This window comes from Papio anubis, chromosome 14 (genome assembly GCF_008728515.1).
Source record: "Papio anubis isolate 15944 chromosome 14, Panubis1.0, whole genome shotgun sequence".
NCBI lineage: Eukaryota > Metazoa > Chordata > Mammalia > Primates > Cercopithecidae > Papio > Papio anubis.
The window spans coordinates 61,789,158-61,811,306 of NC_044989.1; the positions used below are offsets into that span (position 1 = coordinate 61,789,158).

The 22,149-nt window shown below is 41.6% G+C and overlaps 1 protein-coding gene, 1 non-coding gene and 1 pseudogene across 2 annotated transcripts in view; all 3 read right to left on the bottom strand.

The window, feature by feature from the left end:
* The window catches only part of USP34 (ubiquitin specific peptidase 34), a 292,591-nt gene that overhangs the window by 226,908 nt on the left and 43,534 nt on the right, over positions 1-22,149 (bottom strand). The window contains exon 2 of the mRNA XM_031655230.1: positions 14,206-14,293. Within this exon, the coding sequence (XP_031511090.1) occupies positions 14,206-14,293 (88 nt within the window). The remainder of the gene's footprint in view (positions 1-14,205; positions 14,294-22,149) is intronic.
* LOC103876986 lies at positions 4,169-5,503 on the bottom strand (annotated as a pseudogene).
* On the bottom strand, positions 10,728-10,861 carry LOC116270417. Its single transcript, XR_004178455.1, has one exon. It is a non-coding gene; the product is annotated as a small nucleolar RNA SNORA70 (small nucleolar RNA).

Sequence of the window (22,149 nt, forward strand, 5' to 3'; positions counted from 1 at the left end):
AATCACTTAAGTCCAGGAGCTCAAGACAAGCCAGGGCAACATAATGAGGCCTATCTCTACAAAAAATAAAAGAATTAGCTAGGCATCGTGGCTTGTGCCTGCAGTCCCAGCTATTCGAGACGCTTGAGCCCAGGCGGCTGAGACAGCAGTGAGCCCTGATCATGCCTGAGTGACAGAGCGAAATCATGTATCAAAAAAAGGCAGGGAATGGTCTGGTGAATCAATAGGTAATTTATACACACACAAGTACCTGGTTCTAATACTTGTATCCAATGACAGATGACAGCTAAGCAACTATAATCTATAATCTGCACCTAGTAATAGCATCAAAACATCTATATTGTAGTCTGAATAGATCACCAATGCCCTGTATGATCAAGTGGAAATAATTTTATTTCTCCAAGCGTGAATTTGAAGTACAGCCACAAATTACTTGATACTCTTCTGTGTAGATGGAACTCACTTCTAGTGAATAGAATGTGGTAGAAGTGACAATGTGTGACATCTGAGACTAGGTCATAAAAGACACTGTCACTTCTGCCTTGCTCTCTTTTGGATCACTTACTCTAGGGAAAGCCACCTATCATGGAAAAACACTCAAGCAGCCCTTTAGGAGTTCACAAGAGGAAGTACCAAGACCTCCCCATTAACAACCAGCACTGAGGCCGGGTGAGGTGGTTCACGCCTGTAATCCCAGCACTTTGGGAGGCCGAGGTGGGTGGAACACCTGAAGTCAGGAGTTTGAGATCAGCCTGGCCAACATGGTGAAACCCCATCTCTACTAAAAATATAAAAATTAGCCAGGCGTGGTGGTGGGCACCTGTAATCCCAGCTACTCGGGATGCTGAGGCAAGAGATCGTGCCACTGCACTCCAGTCTGGGTGACAAAGCAAGATTCTGTCTCAAAAAATAAAAAAAAAAAAAACAGCACTAACCTGATCACTAACTAAAGCAAGCCAACTTGGAAGTATATCCTCCAGCCCCGCATGAGCCTTTACATGACTATCACCGGGCCAACATCCTGACTAAAACATTATGAGAAACTCAACCCAGAACCGAACAGCTCAAAGAGTCCCAAATTCCTGTCCCATTGAAACTTTGAGGATAATAAATGTTTACTGCTGTTTTAAGATACAGTACTACTTTTGGAGCATTTCTGTCACACAGAAATATATAATTATATAAATATATATAAATAATGCATCACATCTTTTTTATCTGCGGCAAAATGAAAGGGTTTTTATTTTTACCTCTAAGACCTCTCCAGCTTTACAATTCTATAATATCACAACTCCCACAAGAAGAAAAATAAACACGTTTCTCCTCCAATTCTTCTGATTAACAGCTTCTTCCTCCGATGTTTAGGAAAAATCAGGTTTAAAGTAAGAGGTCAGGCTGGGTGTGGTGGCTCACGCCTGTAATCCCAGCACTTTGGGAGGCTGAGGCAGACAGATCACTTAAGGTCAGGAGTTTGAGACCAGCCTGGCCAACACGGTGAAATCTCATCTCTACTAAAAATAAAAAATTAGATGGGCATGGTAGTCTACCTGTAATCCTAGATACTAAGGAGGCTGAGGCAGGAAAGTCACTTGAACTTGGGGGGCGGAGGTTGCAGCGAGCCGAGATAGCACCCCTGCACTCCAGCCCGGGCGACAGAGTGAGACTCTCTCTCTCAAAACACATACAAAACCAAAGTGAGAGGTCATATAAACTTGAGTGTCAGGCAGGTGCACTGTCTCAGCCTGTAATCCCAGCACTTTGGGAAGCCAAAGTGGGCATATCACTAGAGGCCAGGAGTTCGAGACCAGCCTGGCCAATATAGCAAAACCTCGTCTCTACTAAAAATACGAAAATTAGCTGGGCGTGGTGACAAACACCTGTAATCCCACCTACTCAGGAGGCTGAGGCACAAGAATTGTCTGAACCTGGGAGGCGGAAGTTGCAGTGAGCCAAGATTGCACCACTGTACTCCAGCCTGGGTGATAGAGGCAGACTGTCTGAAAAAACATAAAAAACTTAGAAAAATCAGGTTCAAAGAGGTCAGGCCAGGTGTGGTGGCTCACGCCTGTAAGCACTTTGGGAGGCTGAGGCAGGCAGATCATTTACTAAAAATGGAATCTGAAATCCCAGAAAACGATCTTGAAGTCAGATTTGGATGGAGAAAGCCAAAGATTCAGCCAAATTTACTTTTAAAATAAGTGTTAGGGCCAGGTGCAGTGGCTCTTGTCTGTAATGCCAGCACTTTGGGAGGCCAAGGCAGGTGGATCACTTGAGGTCAGGAGTTTGATACCAGCCTGGCCAACATCGTGAAACCCCGTCTCTACTAAAAATACAAAAATTAGCCAGGTGTGGTGGCGGGTGCAATTCCAGCTACTTGGGAGGCAGAGACAGGAGAATTGCTTGAACCCAGGAAGCGGAGGTTGCAGTGAGCCAAGACTGCCACTGCACTCCAGCCTGGGCAACAGAGCGAGACTCCATCTCTAAAATAAATAAAATTTAAAAAATTAAATTAAATTAAAAAATAAAATAAAATAAAAACAAAACAAAAATAAAAATAAAATAAAAATGTTAGACAATGAGCATTAAACTGCTTGGTAATGGACCTAAACCTGATGATCTTCAAAGACAAAAATTACGTCAACAAAGTAACAAAAGAAACTGGGTCTGGGTCCTTCCAGACCCAAAATAAACAAGTTCAAAAGGAGTTGTGAGTCTCATGAGGGAACACACACGTACACAAATGTATGTATTTTTTAAAAAACTGTATATTACGCAAATAATATTTTTCATTCTATTACACTCAATTCTGAGAAGTCTAGGCATGTGAATTCTCAATACAGCATTTCCCTCTGTATATCAATGGTTTCCAACCTTTTTGGCACCAGGGACCCGTTTTGTGGAAGATAATTTCTCCCAGGACCCAGAGGACTTTGGGATGATTCAAGCACATTACATTTATTGTGCATGTTATAGTATCACACTGTAATATATAATGAAATAATTATACAACTCACCATAATGTAGCATTAGTGGGAGCCCTGAGCTTGTTTTCCTACAACTAGATGGTACCATCTGGGGGTGATAGGAAACAGCGATAGATCATCAAGCATTATATTCTCATGAGGAGTGTGCAACCTAGATCCCTCACATGCACAGTTCACAACAGGATTCACGCTCCTGTGAGAATCTGATGCTGCCACTGATCTGACAGGAGGTGGAGTTCAGGTGGTAATGTGAGCAATGGAGAATGGCTGTAAATACAGATGAAGCTTCACTCACTCATCTGCCCTTCACCTCCTGCTGTGTGGCCTGGTTCCTAATTGGGTACCAGTGTGTGGCCCAGGGGCTGGGGACCCTTGCTGTACATTGTATCCAAAATGCAAGGCAGAAAGGTGTTTTAAATAAAAACATCACTTTCAGTCAAAACCAGCTTGAATTTTTTTTAGCTACAAGCTTCACGAAAACCAGCTTGATTTTACACATAAACTTACTTGTTCTCTATTCCAAATCCTACTACAAATATACTAAAGAACACTCTACAAAAATAGAAATAATGAAACAGAAGATGACAGCTAACACACTTTGAGTGACAGAAAAGGGAAAAATAGTAAGTAATTCAGAGTGAAAGAAATAAAGTTCTTTTTTTGGGGGGGTGTTTTCATGGGTTTTTGTTTTGTTTATTTCAAATACTGAAAAAGTCCTTTGGGCTCTGTGGGGTTCCCCATGCTTATGGCTCCTTTCTCCCACACTCACCGCTCCCCACAGCAAATCTATTTCAAGGACAGTACTTTTTAAAATGATTAACGTTGAGTTCTCAACTAGCTCTGCAGAACCAGAGGAGCTGTTTGCATCTGTCTGTACAGATGGAGTTTCTTTCATCTGACACCAGGTCTCTAACCACACTGAAACAAGACATTTATCTACAGAGCTCAACTAGAACTCCTCTTCATTAGTCCACTCCACTTCCTTCCCCTCACACCTACCCCACACCAGCCACGTGGTTAAGAAGGATAGTCTGGAATGTGTTTTTTACTAACTCCAAGCCCTAATTCATATTCCTCCGTATCTCCCACCCCCACCCCCAGAATTTCATTGAGATTTCTCCCAATTGTTATTTGGAAAAAAGGTAAAACAAAAAAGGTTCAAGGTCTTGGTGCTCAGCCCAAGGGGCTCCACGTGCCAGGGACACCAACGTGCAAGGGCTGCTGCCTCTCCAGCCTGCACCCGAGCCACCTCCTGACCCCTGGCTGCAAAAGCAAGAAGGGGCAGGAGCCAGCACAGGACTCAGGTGTGGGGCGGGTGGGGAGGGGGGCAGCGTCTCAGGATCTGCCGGAGCCCCAGGCAGCATCGTTCAACTTGGCCACCCGCAAGCTTGCTGGTGATGAGCGAGGACTTTCTCTGGGGCAGATCCTGTGGGGTGGGGATGTGGTCACCAGTCACCAGGTTCTTATCTGGTCCTGTACGGGGCAGCTGCTTATTCTTCATCTCGGCTTTGGCCATGTTGTAGCCTCCTGAGTCAAATTACTTTTGCCCTTTCTGGAGTCTCTTCATGAGGAAGTCGGAGCCTCCAGGCTTTTGTCCTAGGCTTGGGTATTTGGCCTTTAGCTTTGCCTCTTCAGCTCTCTCAGGGAGAATACCTTCTTTCTCCTGCATGTCCCGCTTCTCCTTGCCGATCTCCTCCGCAGGGTTCTCTTCTTCTTTCTGGGACATGGCGGGACCGGGACTGGAGTGTAGGGGGCCGGGGAAGGCAACTAGAGAAGGGAAGGGGGAGGGGAAACGGGGACAACCTGCACTGCTGCTTCGGCTCCTGCCACTCGAAAGGAATAAACTTCTAACTAGCTATGAAAGAGATTTACAAAGAAAAAGAAAAATCAGCCCCACAGGTCAAGGCTGCAGTGAGCTAGACTATGCCACTGCACTCCAGCCCAGTGACAGATCGAGACGCTGTCTGGAAAAAAAAAAAAAAAAAGAAAAGAAAGGGAAAAAAACTGAAAGCAAGATAAGTGAAATATATGACTTAAATGGTAAACCTCCTCAAGTACCTTTCCTATCTGGTACCCCAACCACCAGACTAACATATCGCAAAGCCAAAGATTGAAAGATACTTCTTTTAAATGTCTTTTTGTAGCTCTTTCCAAGTTTATTTCTTTCACTCTGAGTTACTATTTGTCCCTTTTCTGTCATCCAAACTACGCTGATAGTTGTCATCTTTCGTCCCATGCTTTCTGTCCTAGAGTGTTCTTAGTTTAGTGTATTTGTGGTAGGGTTTGGAATAGAAAAAGCCCATTTAGCCCCAACAAGAAAGCCTACTCACCATTTAACCATCATACAGTGGTGGCCAACATCTGAGATGCCCTGACCACAGAGACCTTCAAATTCACTGTTTAGTACTCCTCTCATAACCAAGAAAGAATAACAATAATAAGATTTGCAAGAAAAATTTTATCTGCCTTTGGATCACCAAAGGCAGATAAAAACAAACAGTAAGGGTGACGCGGTGGCTCATGCCTGTAATCTCAACACTTTGGGAGACGAGGTGGGCAGATCACCTGAGGTCAGAAGCTTGAGACCAGCCTGACCAACATGGAGAAACCCTGTCTCTACTAAAAATACAAAATCTGCTGGGCATGGTGGTACATGCCTGTAATCCCAGCTACTAGGGAGGCTGAGGCAGGAGAACCACCTGAACCCAGGAGGCAGAGGTTGCAGTGAGCCAAGATCACGCTATTGCACTCCAGCCTAGGCAACAAGAGTGAAACTGTCTCAAAAAAAAAGGAAAAAAAAAGAAAAGAAAAAAGAAAGGAAAAGAAATTTAGCGGAAATAGATAAAACACAAAAAGAAAAAAAAGACTTTAGCTGTAATTTATATCCTGAGAGATATAAGATATTACATTACTGAAATAAGAATGAAATGTTATGAAAATATAAATTCAGATTACAAAACAGAGCATTTTTTTGGCCAGTGAGCCAAAATAATAACAAAATTCAGAGCACTGTAATGTACACAAATACATGTCATATACCTTTTTGCATATACATCATTTACAATTTAAAAACCGATTAAAATTATAGCAATTTGTAAAATTCAACAAAAGGTCCGCAAAAGGCAAAAATGAAATCTCCCACAAAATAGAAAAAAAATATGAATAATGGAGAGAAAAGACTTGGTGCAGTGGCTCACACCTATAATCCCAGCACTTTAGGAGGCTAAGGTGGGATGACTGCTTGAACCCAGGAGTTCAAGACCAACCTGGGCAACATCACGAGACCACCTCTCTACAGTAAAAAAATATATTAGCTGAGTATAATGGCATATGCCTGTGGTCCCAGCTACTTGGGAGGCTGAGGTGAGAAAATCACTTGAGCCCAGGAAGTTGAGGCCACAGTGAGCCATAATCACGCTACTGCACTCCAACCTTAGCAACACAGCAATCCCATCTCAAAAAAAAAAAAAAAAAGGGTGAATATGAAAAGGAAGTAATCAAGAAGGGTACAATATCTCACTAATATAGTTCCAGGAAGTGAGAGCAATAAATACAGAATTAAGGAAATTATGAAATAAAATTTTCACAACCAAAAGCCCCACCAAAACAGACAGAACATTGCTGAAGCTGAGGAGGGATACAGATCCTAAAAGCTTTCAGGGAGGGTGATGAAGAGTATGAAGGAGGCCGGGCGTGGTGGCTCATGCCTGTAAACCCAGCACTTTGGGAGGCTGAGGCAGGCGGATCACCAGGTCAGGAGATAGAGACCATCCATGGTGAAACCCCGACTCTACTAAAAATACAAAAGTTAGCTGGGTGTGGTGGTACGTGCCTGTAGTTCAAGATACTCAGGAGGCTGAGGCAGGAGAATTGCTTGAACCTGGAAGGCAGAAGTTGCAGCGAGCCAAGATCACGCCATTGCACTCCAGCCTGGCAACAGAGCGAGACTCTGTCTCAAAAAAATTTAAAAAGTAAAAAAATAAAAAAAATAAAAGAGGCCAAGTGCAGTGGCTCACGCCTGTAATCCTAGCACTTTGGGAGGCCAAGGTGGGTGGACTGCCTGAGCTCAAGAGTTCGAGACCAGCCCAGACAACATGGTGAAATCCCGTCTCTACTAAAATACAAAAGAAATTAGCCAGGCGTGGCAGCGTGCGCCTGTAGTCCCAGCTATTGGGGAGGCTAAGGCAGGAGAACTGCTTGGACCCAGGAGGCGGAGGCTGCAGTGAGCCAAGATCACGTCACTGCACTCCAGCACTCCAGCCTGGGCTACAGAGTGAGACTCCATCTCTACAAAAATAAATAAATAATTTTAAAAAACAAAAGAGTATCAAGGAAAAGCACAGAAATAAAAAGGGCTACTGCTTCTCCAAAGCAATACTGGAACCTAGAATACAATGGATCAATATTACCGAAATTCTGCAAGCAATTTTCTACCTATAATTCTGTATCCAATAAGACCTATCAGTAAGTATAAGGGTAGGAGAGACATTTCAGGTCTGGAAGGTCTAATAAACATTTGTCTCCCCATGTATCCTCTCTCAGAAAAGATGTCCTCCACAACAAGGAAGTAAACTAAAAAGATGACAAAATGGAATCCAGGAAACTTGGAGATCCAAGAAAGGAGATGTTACCAGAGGAGGGTACCCAGGTTCTTGGCGCTTTGAGCAAAGAATAGGACAAAAGCACAAACAAAGTGAGCAAAGAATAAAGCAACAAAAGCAGAGATTTACTGAAAATGACAGTATACTCCACAGGGTAGGAACAGTCAGAGCAAGGGAGTCAAGGACCCAGTTACAGAATTTTCTGGGGTTTAAACACCCTCTAGAGGTTTCCTATTGCTTACCTGGTGTACACCCTACCTAAATGAAGTAGTGGCCCATGATCAGTCTGAAGTTACAAAGTTACACCCTATGCCAAACACCAGTCAGAGGCTGAAGTTACAAAGCTATACTCCTATGCAGATGAAGACTTGGCCTGCCACCAGCGTAATTAGTTGCAGGAGGGGACCAATCAATGGTAATTTCAATTTTTCACCTGCCACACAGAAAAGTGTGGGGGGGTTGCAAAGCGGGTAGCCTCTGGTCCTTTTGCTACTCACGCATGGAATCTTAGGGTTTTCCTTTTCATTTAATTCTAGGAAGTCAGCGTGAATTGGCCTCAGATTCCCTGCCTCCAGACCCTAAAGTTCTCCTCCCTCAGAGACAAGCAAAATGAATTATAAGGATGAGATGTGAAGGGAAGGTAGTTTAGTAATTCTAGAAAGTAATCAATACTCTAGGGCTATGACCAGGGGTAGGGGGATAATAGATCACCTAATGATGCATAGTTTACGAGCGTTTGAGAAGAATAAAGTGATCCACACACAGAAAATTAACTGAATGAAAAAAGTAAACCAAGAAAGAGAGAACATGCAAGATATAAAATGAACTAGGGAACTTTTTTGGCTCATTGCTGAGCAACATTTTTATTTTTAGAACTACTCTAAGAACAGATGTAACTATACTGAGAGAATTGGAGAGGGTAAAAGAATGAAATCCTTATATATCATAAATGGAAGTTAATAGGTTACACCTAAAATTGATGTAGCAACAGCAATATAAGAAGAGTATTTCAGAATACTGTATAGAGGTTAATATCAAAACCAGCCTGGTGTGGTGGCTCACGCCTGTAATCCCAGCACTTTGGGAGGCCAAGGCGGCCAGATCCCAAGGTCAGGAGATCAAGACCGTCCTGGCTAACACGGTGAAACCCCGTCTCTACTAAAAATACAAAAAATTAAGTGGGCGTGGTGGCAGGCACCTGTAGTCCCAGCTACTTAGGAGGCTGAGGCAGGAGAATGGTGTGAACCCGGGAGGCGGAGCTTGCAGTGAGCTGAGATCATGCCACTGCACTCCAACCTGGGGGACAGAGCGAGATTGTCTCAAAAAAAACCACCAACATCTGAAAAAGGTGAAGACAGAAAGGAGGGTGAGGAGTCAGGGGACACAGGGATTTTTTTATTATAGGCATTTCCCTGCCAACTAATTTTTTTTTTAACTCTGTATTACTTATGTTGGTACACCAATATCATACATATCCTTCCACCATCTGAGCTTATCTTATTTTCTTCTCAGTCTCATTCCTGCCTGCTAAAAGTATCTAAGTAGAATTATATGCTGCCCACCTAAATAAAATGCGCTTATGTTTTTGAAATGCAATGATAAAAATTTCTAAATGCCTCATATAAAATATGTAGCTTTAATTTTAAAATTAATACTAAGTCAACATTCATGAGGAATCTACATGTCAAAATAAAATTCTTTGCAGGTTAGGTTTTAGAATTCCATCTAGCAACAAATATTCCAATGGGTCTAATATCATTTCCCTAGCCTAGTTCTGCTGAAAGCATGAAAGGATTCTGCTGAAAGCATGAAAGGACTATTACTCTACAGTATTCAACCTCACCAAAAACTGTTTTATGTATCAGCTAATTTATGAAAAGCACTACTTTAAACAGTGGTATCAATAGTCCATTGGTCAAACAAATTTCTTGATGCCAAAATAAAAGGCAGAGCCTTAAAGAGTGAACCACATATGCGTACGCTGGCCAGGCGTGGTGGCTCATGCCTGTAATCCCAGCACTTTGGGAGGCCGAGAGCTTGCACTGAGCCGAGATCACACCACTGTACTCCAGCCTGGGCAACAGCGAGACTCCGTGTCAAAAAAAAAAAAACAAAAAGAGTGAACCACATACATTTAACCTATTTAAAAGCAATGGCTTCTAAAACTATTCTAAAAAATAAAATTTATTAAAACAATGAAAACATAAAAATAAAAGCTTCAAAGACTAAGCACAAATGACAAGTATAAAATGTACTACTTTTAGCCTGGAAACCTGACAGAGAACTTCACCCTGGATGGCATCCAGAGTTCTTATACAGAAGAAATTCCTGAAATAAAGTTAAAGAGTTGATAGGTAGGAGATAATAAAGAGCTTTAAATACCTGCTAAGGAATATGGAATTTCCAAGATATAAACCTAACTCCATTTTGTAGTAAGCTTAAAACAAGCAAAAAAACAAACAAACAAAAAAAAAAAACACTTACAACATGAGGAATTATGCTCTGTGGTAGCGGAGCTTCTGTCATACATGATATTCCTTTGCAGATGTGTATATGCCCTTTCCCTAATTTAGTCTTCAATTTATTCTCCTATTCCTTTCTCTTCCCATTTTCTGAGTTAGTTTTCCTCCTATTCCATTCCCAATCATTAAATTAACAAAATGATGATAATCTGGTAAACAAACATGTGTTATTAACCTCCCTAATCTTTTTTTTTTGGGGGGGGGGGGACAGCAAGTAGAATGTATTGGTGAGTATTAAGAGGCCGCAGCACAGTGGAAGCCCTCATGAGTGCAGGGCCAGCCACTTGTCCAGAGGGCCATGACTGGGGATGTACTTGAACCCACAGCCATCTAGGATGAGCAGCTTCTCAGCCACCATGTCTTCAAATTCATCGGCATTGAACTTGGTGAAGCCCCACTTCTTTGAGATGTTGATTTTCCAGCTGGGGAACCTGAACTTGGCCCTGCGCAGGGCCTCAATCACATGCTCCTTGTTCTGCAGCTTAGTGCAGGTGGACATAACTTGGCCAGCGTGAACCCTGGACACAGTGCCCTGGGGCTTTCCAAAGGCACCTCGCATGCCTGTTTGGAGCCTACATTGGGATAGCGCAAGGCCAGAAACATGAACATACATCTGAAAGGCCTGTCTCCAAGGTCCCTTAGAGCAACCCATACAACAAACAGGCTGCATACACTACTAAGGAAGCTGCTGTTTGCAGCGACTGCACACTGGGGCAGGATAGGAAGGGAACTCAGTTGGCTTAATTGGCTGCAGGACCTCCGTCATGTTATAGCCAAAGTAGAGACAGCTATATGACTGTTAAACAGCACTTAAAAATGATGACACAGATAACACTTGATCACAGAGACTGACCACGGTTAACTGTACCTGAAATATCAGACCATAAAGTATACATATAGTAAAACCACATTTTTGTAAAATTTAAAACTGTACTGTTCGCAATCTCTCACACCATGGATATACACAAAAAGTTACAAGTTGTTACTCTGAATCGTGGCATGTTTTTGTATTTAACTTTGATTCTCTAGTTTATCAAAGTTTCTTTTCTTTCCCTACAATGACTGTATCATTTAAATAAGAGAAAAAATAGTATAAAATACTAAAATCTTTTTTGCGACACAGTCTTGCTCTATCCCCCAGGCTGGAGTACAGTGGCGTGATCTCAGCTCACTGCAACCTCTGCCTCCCAAGTTCAAATGATTCTCCTGCCTCAGGCTCCCGAGTAGCTGGGGTTACACATGAGCACCACCACACCTGGCTAATTTTTGTATTTTCAGTAGAGACGGGGTTTCATTATGTTGATCAGGCTGGTCTTGAACTCCTGAACTCAAGTGATCCACCTCCCTGGGCCTCCCTAAGTGCTGGGATTACAGGCATGAGCCATTACCCTGGGCCAAAAATCTTTATAATGCTTGTAAATATTAAATTATTGTTAACATACTTTTTTTTTTTTTTTTTTTGAGATGGAGTCTCACTCTACTGCCCCGGCTGGAATGCAGTGGCACAAATCTCGGCTCACTGCAACCTCCGTCTCTGGGTTCAAATGATTCTGATGCCTCAGCCTCCCGAGTAGCTGGGATTACTGGTACACACCACCACCCCTGACTAATTTTGTATTTTTATTAGAGATGGGGTTTCACCATGTTGGTCAGGCTGGTCTTGAACTCCTGACCTCAGGTGATCCACTCATGTTGGCCTCTCAAAGTGCTGGGATTACACACAGAAGCAACCACACCTGGCCTACCATACTATTTTTGAAGTGAACGTTCTCCATTATCTATATTGTAGTTAATACACTACAAAAACAATTTATGACCACTGATAATCTTATGAAAGCTTTTTTTCTTCAGGAAACTTATAAATAACATGTTGTATGAAATATCATGGGTTTATCAGCACGCTAAGGTTCACTTATGGACTCACCTGGTCCACGGCCCCCAAGTTAATAATGCCTTTTGGAGATTATACATGCTTTATTAGTACCTGTTTATCCCCTAATGAGAACCACAATCTTAATCTAGGCAACAATATTTTCTGAAGCTCAAGAAAATAATTTAGGGGAGGAAGAGAGGGAGATGAGAATAGACAAAAATTTTCACTACAAAGCACTGTGATCTAACATTTATTTTTACCTGTTCTCCCTTCTATCAGCACGAACAATTAAGAGTATAACATTCCACTTTTGTTACTACGAGCTAACAACTATTCATACTTATTGACAAGTGAACAAAATTACAAATTATTCAATGTTCTCCAGCTTAGCTTTACATCTTTTAATTTGTATTTCATTTTCCAGAACAAATTTTAACAAATTTAATTAAAATCGGTGTTTATTAAGTCCTTTTAGCAAATACAGAGCTAAGCACTTTGTTTCCTTACAATGTCATTAAGACAGTAGTAGCTTTATTATTATTATTCTATTTCCACCAATGAGGAAGTGAGAGTTTATACAACTTAACTAATTTGTCATAATCACTCGTTCACAGGTGATGAAGCAGGACTAGAATCCTTGTCTATCTAGAGCCAAGGCCACTTTTTTTTTTTTTTTTTTTAAACCGAGATGGGGTCTCGCCCTGTAGCCCAGGCAGGTCTCGAACTCCTAGGCTCAAGTGATCCTCCGCCTCACAGCCTCTCAAAGAGAGAGGCATGGGCCGCCACAACCTGCCAGGCCACACTTTTCTTAATCACTACATTCTAGGGCAACACGAGATAAACCACAGGCTCTCTATGGTTTGGAGGCAAACACTTTGATATTCTAATAAGATCTGAGAATTACTGCCTAAAACTGCACATATGAAAACCTCCTTTATAATTTCATTGCCATCCACAGACTCTTGGTTAAAATTTCATAATACAGGGATTAAAAATAAGCTAGAATACAAGTCTATTAGGAATGAGAAAATATAACTCCCACCCCATCTCCACCAATAACTGGTGATGAGATTTTAGGAAAATGATTTTGTTTTTCTGGATTTCATTTTATTCAGTGGCAAACTTAAAGATCCTGAAATCAGAAGTGTAGATTTTTTTTCCTAGTATAACATGTTGCCACCCTAGCTGTAGTTACAATAATTAAAACTCAAGATTATGACTCAGATGCAACATTTCTCAGCAAATCACTGTGGACTATTAAAGTTCACCTTCAATCATAAACATATTAGTATTATGTAATATTCATCCATTCCATCCATAATGCAACAGTAACCACTGCTAAATTTACTGAAATTCAGTGAGACTGAAAAAGAAATGCCAATAATGATGGTACAGAATGTTTACATAAAATCCACAAACTCTTTTGCAACAAGGGTATCTGCCAACTTTACTGAAAGAAGCAAAAGGATATTACCGTAGAGCAAATGTTATTTGAAGCTAAACTATTCAGCTAAACTCTATGTTTAGCTAGACTGTATACCTCAGAACATTCATTTATGTATCACTGCATTTAACATGTTCACTGGCACACAATGCTTCAAATATTCTTATCCATTAAAATGTTTTAGAAGGACTAAGTTTAAACTAGGTAGGCACAGAAGTTAAAATAATGTTTATTTTCATTTGTTTATTCAAGGGGAAAAATTATTAGCAAAGACTAGTTAAAATCACACTGAGGAACAGGAATCCTTGTTATAAACTTCGATTATATTAACATTTGTTTTCCTAAAATTTTATTTCCTATAGTCTCAATAAATGTATTATTTAGAAACTGGTCTGATATACATAATTACAGAAAAGAAACAGCAAGTGGCTTAAAAGTATCCCCTATCACAATGACTTTTCTAAGGATTAAGATTGTTACAAGCCTTTAGCTATACCATAAAAATTATTTAATCTCTCAAAACAGTTATTTTTCAGAATTTCTGTCACTCTCATATCCCTAAATAAGGAAGGGTCAAAGAAAGAAACTTATTTATGCCCATGTTTTAAAAACAGAATCATGATCGACCTCATGAGTAAAGATTTAATAAATACTGATAAACTGTCATTTAGTAACTAATGGTATCTAACCCAACATCCTAAAAAGAAAATGTGACAATAAAAATGGCAACTTATAACACAACTCACAAAAATTAGTCTTCAAAATACCTAAAGATGCATACCTCTGTGTCCAGGAATTGATATAAGTAAATATTTTGAGAGTATGTTCCTTTCTGAGCTGCAGTCCATCACCACCTTCTACATCTGATACTGAAATAAAAAAGAAATTTTAAAATTATGAATAATGCTAAACCAGTATTAAAGCCAATAGTTCAAAATAAAGTCAAGAGTTACAAATGTAAACATTTCAGATAATCATTCTTTTGCTTCCAAAGAAAATAAGTCTACTTTTAATTAATAACTCATCTGAGCTTAAGAACAGATTTTTGACAGATGTAAGGGGTGAGGGGGGCGGTGAGACTTCGCCACTTATTCTGGGATTATCTCTCATCTCCAAAACCACCCTTCTGTTGTGATGCTGAGGCTGGGACCATGCAAGCTACATTTTTCATTTCCAGCTGTCTTCCTGTTAAGATCTTGTTCCTCCAGTGCCTATAGGGTACTAGAAGAAGGCAGGAGGAGAGACCAAGGACTTGTCAGCTTGCTGTATCTGAAAGCAGTAGCACTGATTCTAGCCTCCAGCTTAGTATTCCAAGAACCAGTCTCATGGCACTCCTCTCAGGTGTATCAGCAGTAGCCACAGAGCATACCTTCCTTGAAGTCATAGCTTCCTTCACACAGCCTTCCTCTCTTTTGATATAAGGAAGCTTGAGAGCATTCAGTTCTCATTAAAAGACCATTTCCCAAAATAATAAAAATTGAACATAATCATTCTCATAATTCCATCATTTTAATGCCTTTTACCTTCTTCGGCTGGTCCACACAGCTTTACAAAGTAGAAAACATAAGGGTCTTTGAAGCCACTAAAGCAATTATTATGTATGTACAAGAAAGCATTTTTGAGGCTTATCAGCTTTTTCACTGTTTCTTTATATGTTGCTAGTGTCTTCTCTTTAATCCCCAGAAATCTTGCCTGGATTTCTGCATCACATTAATGTAAGGAGGAGAAATCCCCTATGAAGCAGTAAGATGTCCCACTATACTAATATCTTTCCTGTACCAAATACATATGAGGTTAGTTTACATTTAAAACACACACACACCCCTTCTACTTAATCAGACTACATACACAATGTTAAGACTTACAGCACACTTCCTCAACTCAGCTCCAAAAATGCTGGTAAGCTGAACTAGGAGGTTGGAAGATTCCTCTCTGGTAATACTGATTAACCAAGAAGGGGTTTAAAAAAAATTACCTCGGCCAAGGAGAAAAGGAAAAGGCGTCAGGCCAAAATATATGTGGAACAGTCACAAGGTAGTAACACCTACACCCAAGACCAGGCTTTTGGGACCTAGATCACATCTGAAGCCCTGGAAGCCGTAGACACTACTTACCATCAGAGAGAAGACAACTCAGGCAACAAAGCCTAGCAACTAGGACAGAATAAGATAAAGTGGGGGCCTAAGATGAAGCAACCACTAAAAACAACCTCTGGCATCGTATGATTTCAGCAAGGTGAAGAAGGGATCACAGTACGCTCTGTCAGTTTTCCTTCCCCAGCCTTAACAGTGCTTAAAAACACAGGGAAGAGTGGCTACAACCATCATATCCCTCTCTAACAAAAAACACACAGGGCACACATTCTGAAAAAAGTTTGTGTGGTCAGAAAACCACCCTCACCAGAGGCCCGCCTGGCAGCCTAACTGCTAAACAACAAAAACTTTCCATCTCATTCCATCCAACCCAGAACCAGAAAGGCAAGGGAAGGACATTTCATCAGACTAGAGTTCTCCAAACACACAGCTATCATCATACTCAATGGTGAAAGCCCGAAAGCTCTTCCTCTAAGATCAGGACCAAGATAAGGTGGCCACTTTCATAACTTCTATTCAACACAGTATTGGAAATTCTAGTCAGAGCAATTCAGTGAGGAAAAAAAATGGAAAGAATTCAAGTCACCTCTGTCCGCAGATAACACGAACCAACAGAAAACCCTAAGGATTACACAAAAAGAACTGTTAGAACTAACAGCCTGTAATCCTAGCACTTTAGAAGGCCAAGGCGGGCAGATTGTTTGAGCTTAGGAGGTCAAGACTAGCCTGAGCAGCATAGTGAAACCCCATCTCTACCAAAAATATAAACAATTAACAAGGCACGGTGATGCACACCTCTGGTCCCAGCTACTCAGGAGGCTGAGGCGGAAGGATTACTTGAACCTGGAAGGTTAAGGCTGCAGCGAGCCGAAAAAAATCAGTGGCTCCCATTAAACTGCAGTTTGGATTTCAGCATTCCAACCTGGGTAACAGAGTGAGACCTCCTCTCAAAGACAAACAAAAAACTAATAAATGAATTCAACAAAGTTACAGGATACAAATTCAAAACACAAAAAGCAGATACACTTTTGTCTTTTTAAATTTTTGGTTTTTTGAGACAGTCTCACTCTTTTGCCCAGGCTGGAGTGCAGTGACACAATCTTGGCTCACTGCAACCGCTGCCTCCCTGGTTCAAGCGATTCACCTGCCTCAGCCTCCTGAGTAGCTGGGATTACAGGCACCCCACCATGCCTGGCTAGTTTTTGTATTTTGTAGAGACGGGGTTTCACCATGATGGCCAGGCCGATTTCAAACTCCTGATCATAAGTAATCCACCCACCTCAGTCTCCCAAAGTGCTGGGATTACAAGTCAGATGCATTTCTAATACACTAACAATGAACAATTTAAAAAGGAAGTATTTTTAAAATTACATTTGAGTCAGCATCAAAAAGAAAAAAAAGAACAAGGAGGCAAAAGACTTGTTAACACTGAAAACTACAAAATGTTGCTAAAAGGAATTAAAGAAGATGCAAATAAATGGAAAGAAATCCCACATTCATGGGTTGGAAGACATCATATTGTTAAATATCGACACTACCTAAATTGATTTATGAATTAAAAGCAATCCCTATCAAAATCCCCAGTGAGGCCCAGCAGCTCACACCTCCGATCCTAGTGCTTTGGTAGGTCGACGCAGGAAGACTGCTTGAGGCCAGGAATTCAAGACCAGGCCGGGCAACACAGCAAGGCACCATCTCTAAAAAAATATATATTTTTAAAAAAATTAGCCAGGCATGGTGGCACACGCCTATAGTTCTAGCTACTCAGGACACTAAGGATAAGGTGGGAGAATGGCTTAAGCCCAGGAGTTCAACACTATAATGAGATATGATCATGCCACTGCACTCCAGCATGAGCGACAGGGCAAAATACTGTCTCTTAAAAAACAACAAAAATAAATAAGTGTTCACAAGTTATGTGGAACTGGAACCATTGTGTACTCTTGCTGGGAATATAAAATGTTGCAGCTGCTGTGGAAAACAGTAGGACAGTTCCTTGAAAAATTAGAAACAATTACCATATGATCCAGCAACCCCACTGGTGAGCATATATACTGAAATGAATTGAAAGCATCATCTCCAAGAGATCTTTGCACCCTTATGTTCATAGCAGCATTATCTACAACAGCAAAGAGTTCAAAGCAACCCCAACGTCTACCAACGGATGAATGGATAAACAAAAAGTGGTATGTACATACAATGAAGTACCATTCATCCTTAAAAAGAAAATCCTGTTATACAGTACAATACAGATGAACCTTAAGGACATTAAACGAAGTGAAACAAGTCAGCATGAAAAGATATAAACAGTTATGCACTGCTTGATGATTAAAGACAATGATACATTCTGAAAAACATGTGACTGCATAGTTGCACAAACATCACAGATTATACTTACACAAACCTAGATGACATAGGCTACTACGCTACATGCCTCTACTATATGGTGTACAAATATCCCATTGCTCCTAGGCTACAAACCTGTATGGCATGTAACTAGAATGAATACTCTAGGCCACTATAACACGATGGTAAGTATTTGTTTATCTAAACACATTTAAGCATAGAAAATGTAGAGTAAAAATACAGTATTATAACCTTAGGACCACTGTCCTACACTAGGTCCATCATTGACCAAAACATCATTACTGGGTGCATGACTGTACTTGTACAATTCAAGTGGTATGAGGTATTTAAAGTAGCCAAATTCACAGAAACAAAGGAGAAGGGTGGTTGCCCAGAAATGGATTTCAGTTTTGTCACATGAAAAAGTTATAGAGATTTGTTGCCCAAGAATGTTAACATTTCTAACACTACTCAACGATATACATAAAAATGATTAAGAAAAGACATTTTAGGTTCATGTCTGTAATCCCAACACTTTGGCAGGCCAAGGCAAGAGGATCGCTTGAGCCCAAAAATTCAACATCAGCCTGAACATGGCAAGACCCCTTCTCTATTGGGGGGGGAAAAAAAAACCCTAAATTTTATGTTCTATACTTTTTTACCACAATTAAAAATTTTTGCAATTATTCTTTAAAGGAGTTAGGGAAATCCAAACTGCAGTTTAATGGAAGCCACTGAATTTATTTTGAGAGGGAGTCTCACTCTATCCCCCAGGGTAGAGTGCAATGGTGCGATCTAGACTCACTGCAACCTCTACGTCCCAGGTTCAAGTGATTCTCCTGCTGAGTAGCTGGGATTACAGGTGCATACCACCATGCCAGGCTAATTTTTGTATTTTTAGTAGAGACGGGGTTTCACCATGTTGGCCAAGCTGGTCTCAAACCCCTGACCTCGTGATCCACCCGCCTCAGCCTCCTGGGATTACAGGTGTGAGCCACTGCGCCTGGCTGCCACTGATTTTTTAGACTGAAAACAGGTGGGAGGCAGAGCAAGAATAGCTCCACTGATCATGCCCATGCCCCCACCAACAAAGATATCAAATTAAGATCTACACAGAAAAAATACCTTCATAAAAAACAAAAATCAGGTGAGTATTCACAGTACTTGGTTTTAACTGCATATCACTGAAAGAGGCAACGCAGAGAGAAACAACAGACCTCAATTAGCAACTACACACACTTCCTGTTCCCCCATCCAGTAGCAAAGGCCTAGTGCCTAGAGCCTCTCAGTGCTGGGGGAGGGAGAACACAGCAATTGCAAGCCATTGAACTCAGTGCTGTCCTGTTAAAGCAGAAAGGAAAACCAGACCAAACTCAGGTGACACGAACCCAGGGAGGGAGCATTTAAACCAACCCTAAGGCAGAGGGCAATTGCCGATCCCAGGGGTCCCAACTTGAGTTCCCATCAGCCTCACCACGGAGGGCTACAGCACTCCATGTTTCCAAGTAAACTTTTCGGCAGTCTAAGCCGTAAGGACTACAACTCTTATCCGATTCCCAGTAATGAATCAACTGGGCCCCAAAACAGTAGAGGTGGTGGGAAGGGGGATGGGAAGCAGGGAATGAGACATACTGAGACACCAGGTGGGGCTGCCAATGGAGTGCTGGCCATCACCCCTTCTCCTAGACAGGCTGCACAGCTCAGGGCTCCAAGAAAGATGCCTTCCCTCTGCCTTGCACCTTGGATATCAGCTCAGCCACAGCAAGACAGGGCACCGCTCAGAGTCATGAGGTCCCCATTCAGGGCCCTAGCTCCCAGACATTTCTACACACACCCTGGGCCAGAAGACAGGACCTAACAGCATTCATCACCTAACTGAAGAGCCCTTGGGCCCTGAATAACCAGTAGCGATATCCAAGTACTACACTGAGGGCCTCAGGTAAGCCTCTGAGACTTGATGCCCTCAGTGAGATTCAGCACATTACCAGCAGTGGTGGCTATGGGGCAAAACTCCTTCTACTTGAGAAAAGCAGAGGGAAAGAGTAAAGGGGATTTTGTCTTACAGCTTAGGTACTAGCACAAACACAGCGGGGTAGAGCACCAGTGGATTCTTGGGTATCCCTAATTCTAAGACCTGACTCAAATGGTATTTCTGGACCTGCCCTGGGCCACAGGGGAGCCCACTGCCCTGAAGGGTGAGTCCCAGGTGACAGAGCATTCACGACAAGCTGACTTCAGAGACACTGGGCCTTAGGGGAACATCGGTGATAGCCTGGCAGTACTCCTTGTGGCCTGGGGGTGGCAGTGGCTATGAGGTGAAGTTCCTCTGCTTTTAGAAAAAGGAAGGAAGAGTGTGAAGTACCTCGTCTTGTGGTATGAATGCCAGCTCAGCCACAATACAAGAATATTGCTCTAGTCCCTTAACTCCCAGACAACAAACCTCTGGACCCACCTGGGGTCTAGACACCTTGCTGCCCTGAAGGAAGAATGCAGGTCTGGCTGGCTTTGCCAACTGCTGACTGCACAGCACCAGGGCCTTGAGCAAACAAGGGAGGTAGCCAGAGTGCAGTTACAGCAGGCCTTGGGTAAGACCCAGCACAATCCTAATTTCAAGACTGACCCAGCACAGTCACGGTGGTCACAGGGGTGCTTGTGTCACTCACTCCAACCCCAGCTTTACGTGGCTCATAACAGAGAGACTGTGTGTTTGGGAGAAAGTAAGGGAAGAGAACAAGAGTCTCAGCCCGGTAATCCACAGAATTACCCAGATCTTGTCCAAGACCATCAAGGTGGTACCTGTATGAGTCTGCAAGAACCACAGAATTACTGGGCTTGGGGTACCCCTAAAGCAGATACAGCTTAGATCACAATACCCAAGTTCTTTCAAATATCTAGAAAGCCTTCCCAAGAACAGCTTCAAATAAGGCCAGACAGTGAAGCCTACAAAAAATACCTAACTCTTCAACACCCAGATACTCAAGAACATCTACTAGCATCAACACCATCCAGGAAAACATAACCTCACCAAATAAACTAAATAAGGCTTCAGGGACCAATCCTGGAGAAACAGATATGTGACCTTTCAGACAGGGAATTCAAAACAGCCGTGTTGAGGAAACTCAAAGAAATTCAAGATAACACAGAAGGAACACAGAATGCTAGCAGATAACTTTAATGAAGATTAAAACATGTAAAAAGACTCCAGCAGAAATTCTGGAGCTGAAAAATGCAATTGGCATACTAAAGAATGCATCAGTCTTTTGCAGCAGAATTGATGACAGAGAAGTAAGAATTACTGAGTTCAAACACAGGCTATTTGAAAACACACAAGTCAGAGGAGACAAAAGAAAAAGGAATTTCTAAAAATGAAGTATGCCTACGGGATCTAGAAAATACTCAAAAGGGCAAATCTAAAGAGTTTTTGGTGGCCAGGCATAGTGACTGATGCCTGTAATCCCAGCACTTTGGGAGACTGAGGCAAGTGGCTCATCTGAGGTCACGAGTTTGAGACCAGCCTGGCCAACATAGTGTAACCCCGTCTCTACTAAGAATACAAAAGAAACTGGCCAGGCATGGCGGCACATGCTGTGCCTGTAGTCCCAGCTACTTGGGAGGCTGAGGCAGAAGAATCGCTTGAACCCAGGAAGCAGAGGTTGCAGTGAGCCGTGATCACGCCACTGCACTCCAGCCTGAGCAACAAGAGCAAAACTTTGTCTCAAAAGAAAAAAGAAAAAACCCTCCCAAATATTAAATGAATAAAGGCAAAAATGTTATTTGAGTACATGATTTCCTAATGATTCTCAAAAAAAAAAAATGCAAATATTAAATCACTCACTGAAAACTGGTTAACAAAGGGAAAAATCAGCCATTTATCCTGACTCATAGTAAATGAAAGTAATGAAACAGGTAATAAAAGCAAGTTTCTCCTGATACAGATAGTCCACCTAATCAAAGAAAAAAGTGACAGGATTAGTTTTGTAACTGTTAATGTAATAAAAGCCCTAGGCAATGGCTGCTTGAATTACAAAACAAGCATAACTATGACATTAAGTGACACTCCAACCCCATGGAAGAACACAACACAACCTATGAAACAGTCTTGCCAAGAAATTTAACCTGAATCTGATCAAGCCTCTAGATCTAATAATAAAAGTATGGAAATAGAAATGACAAAGCATATTAAATAATTGCACAAGGATAAAATCTGCAAAATCCAGATGGGAAGTCTTATGCACTAAATAAGCCATGGAATGAGCAGCTTCTGTAACAAATAAAAAGGCAGAAAG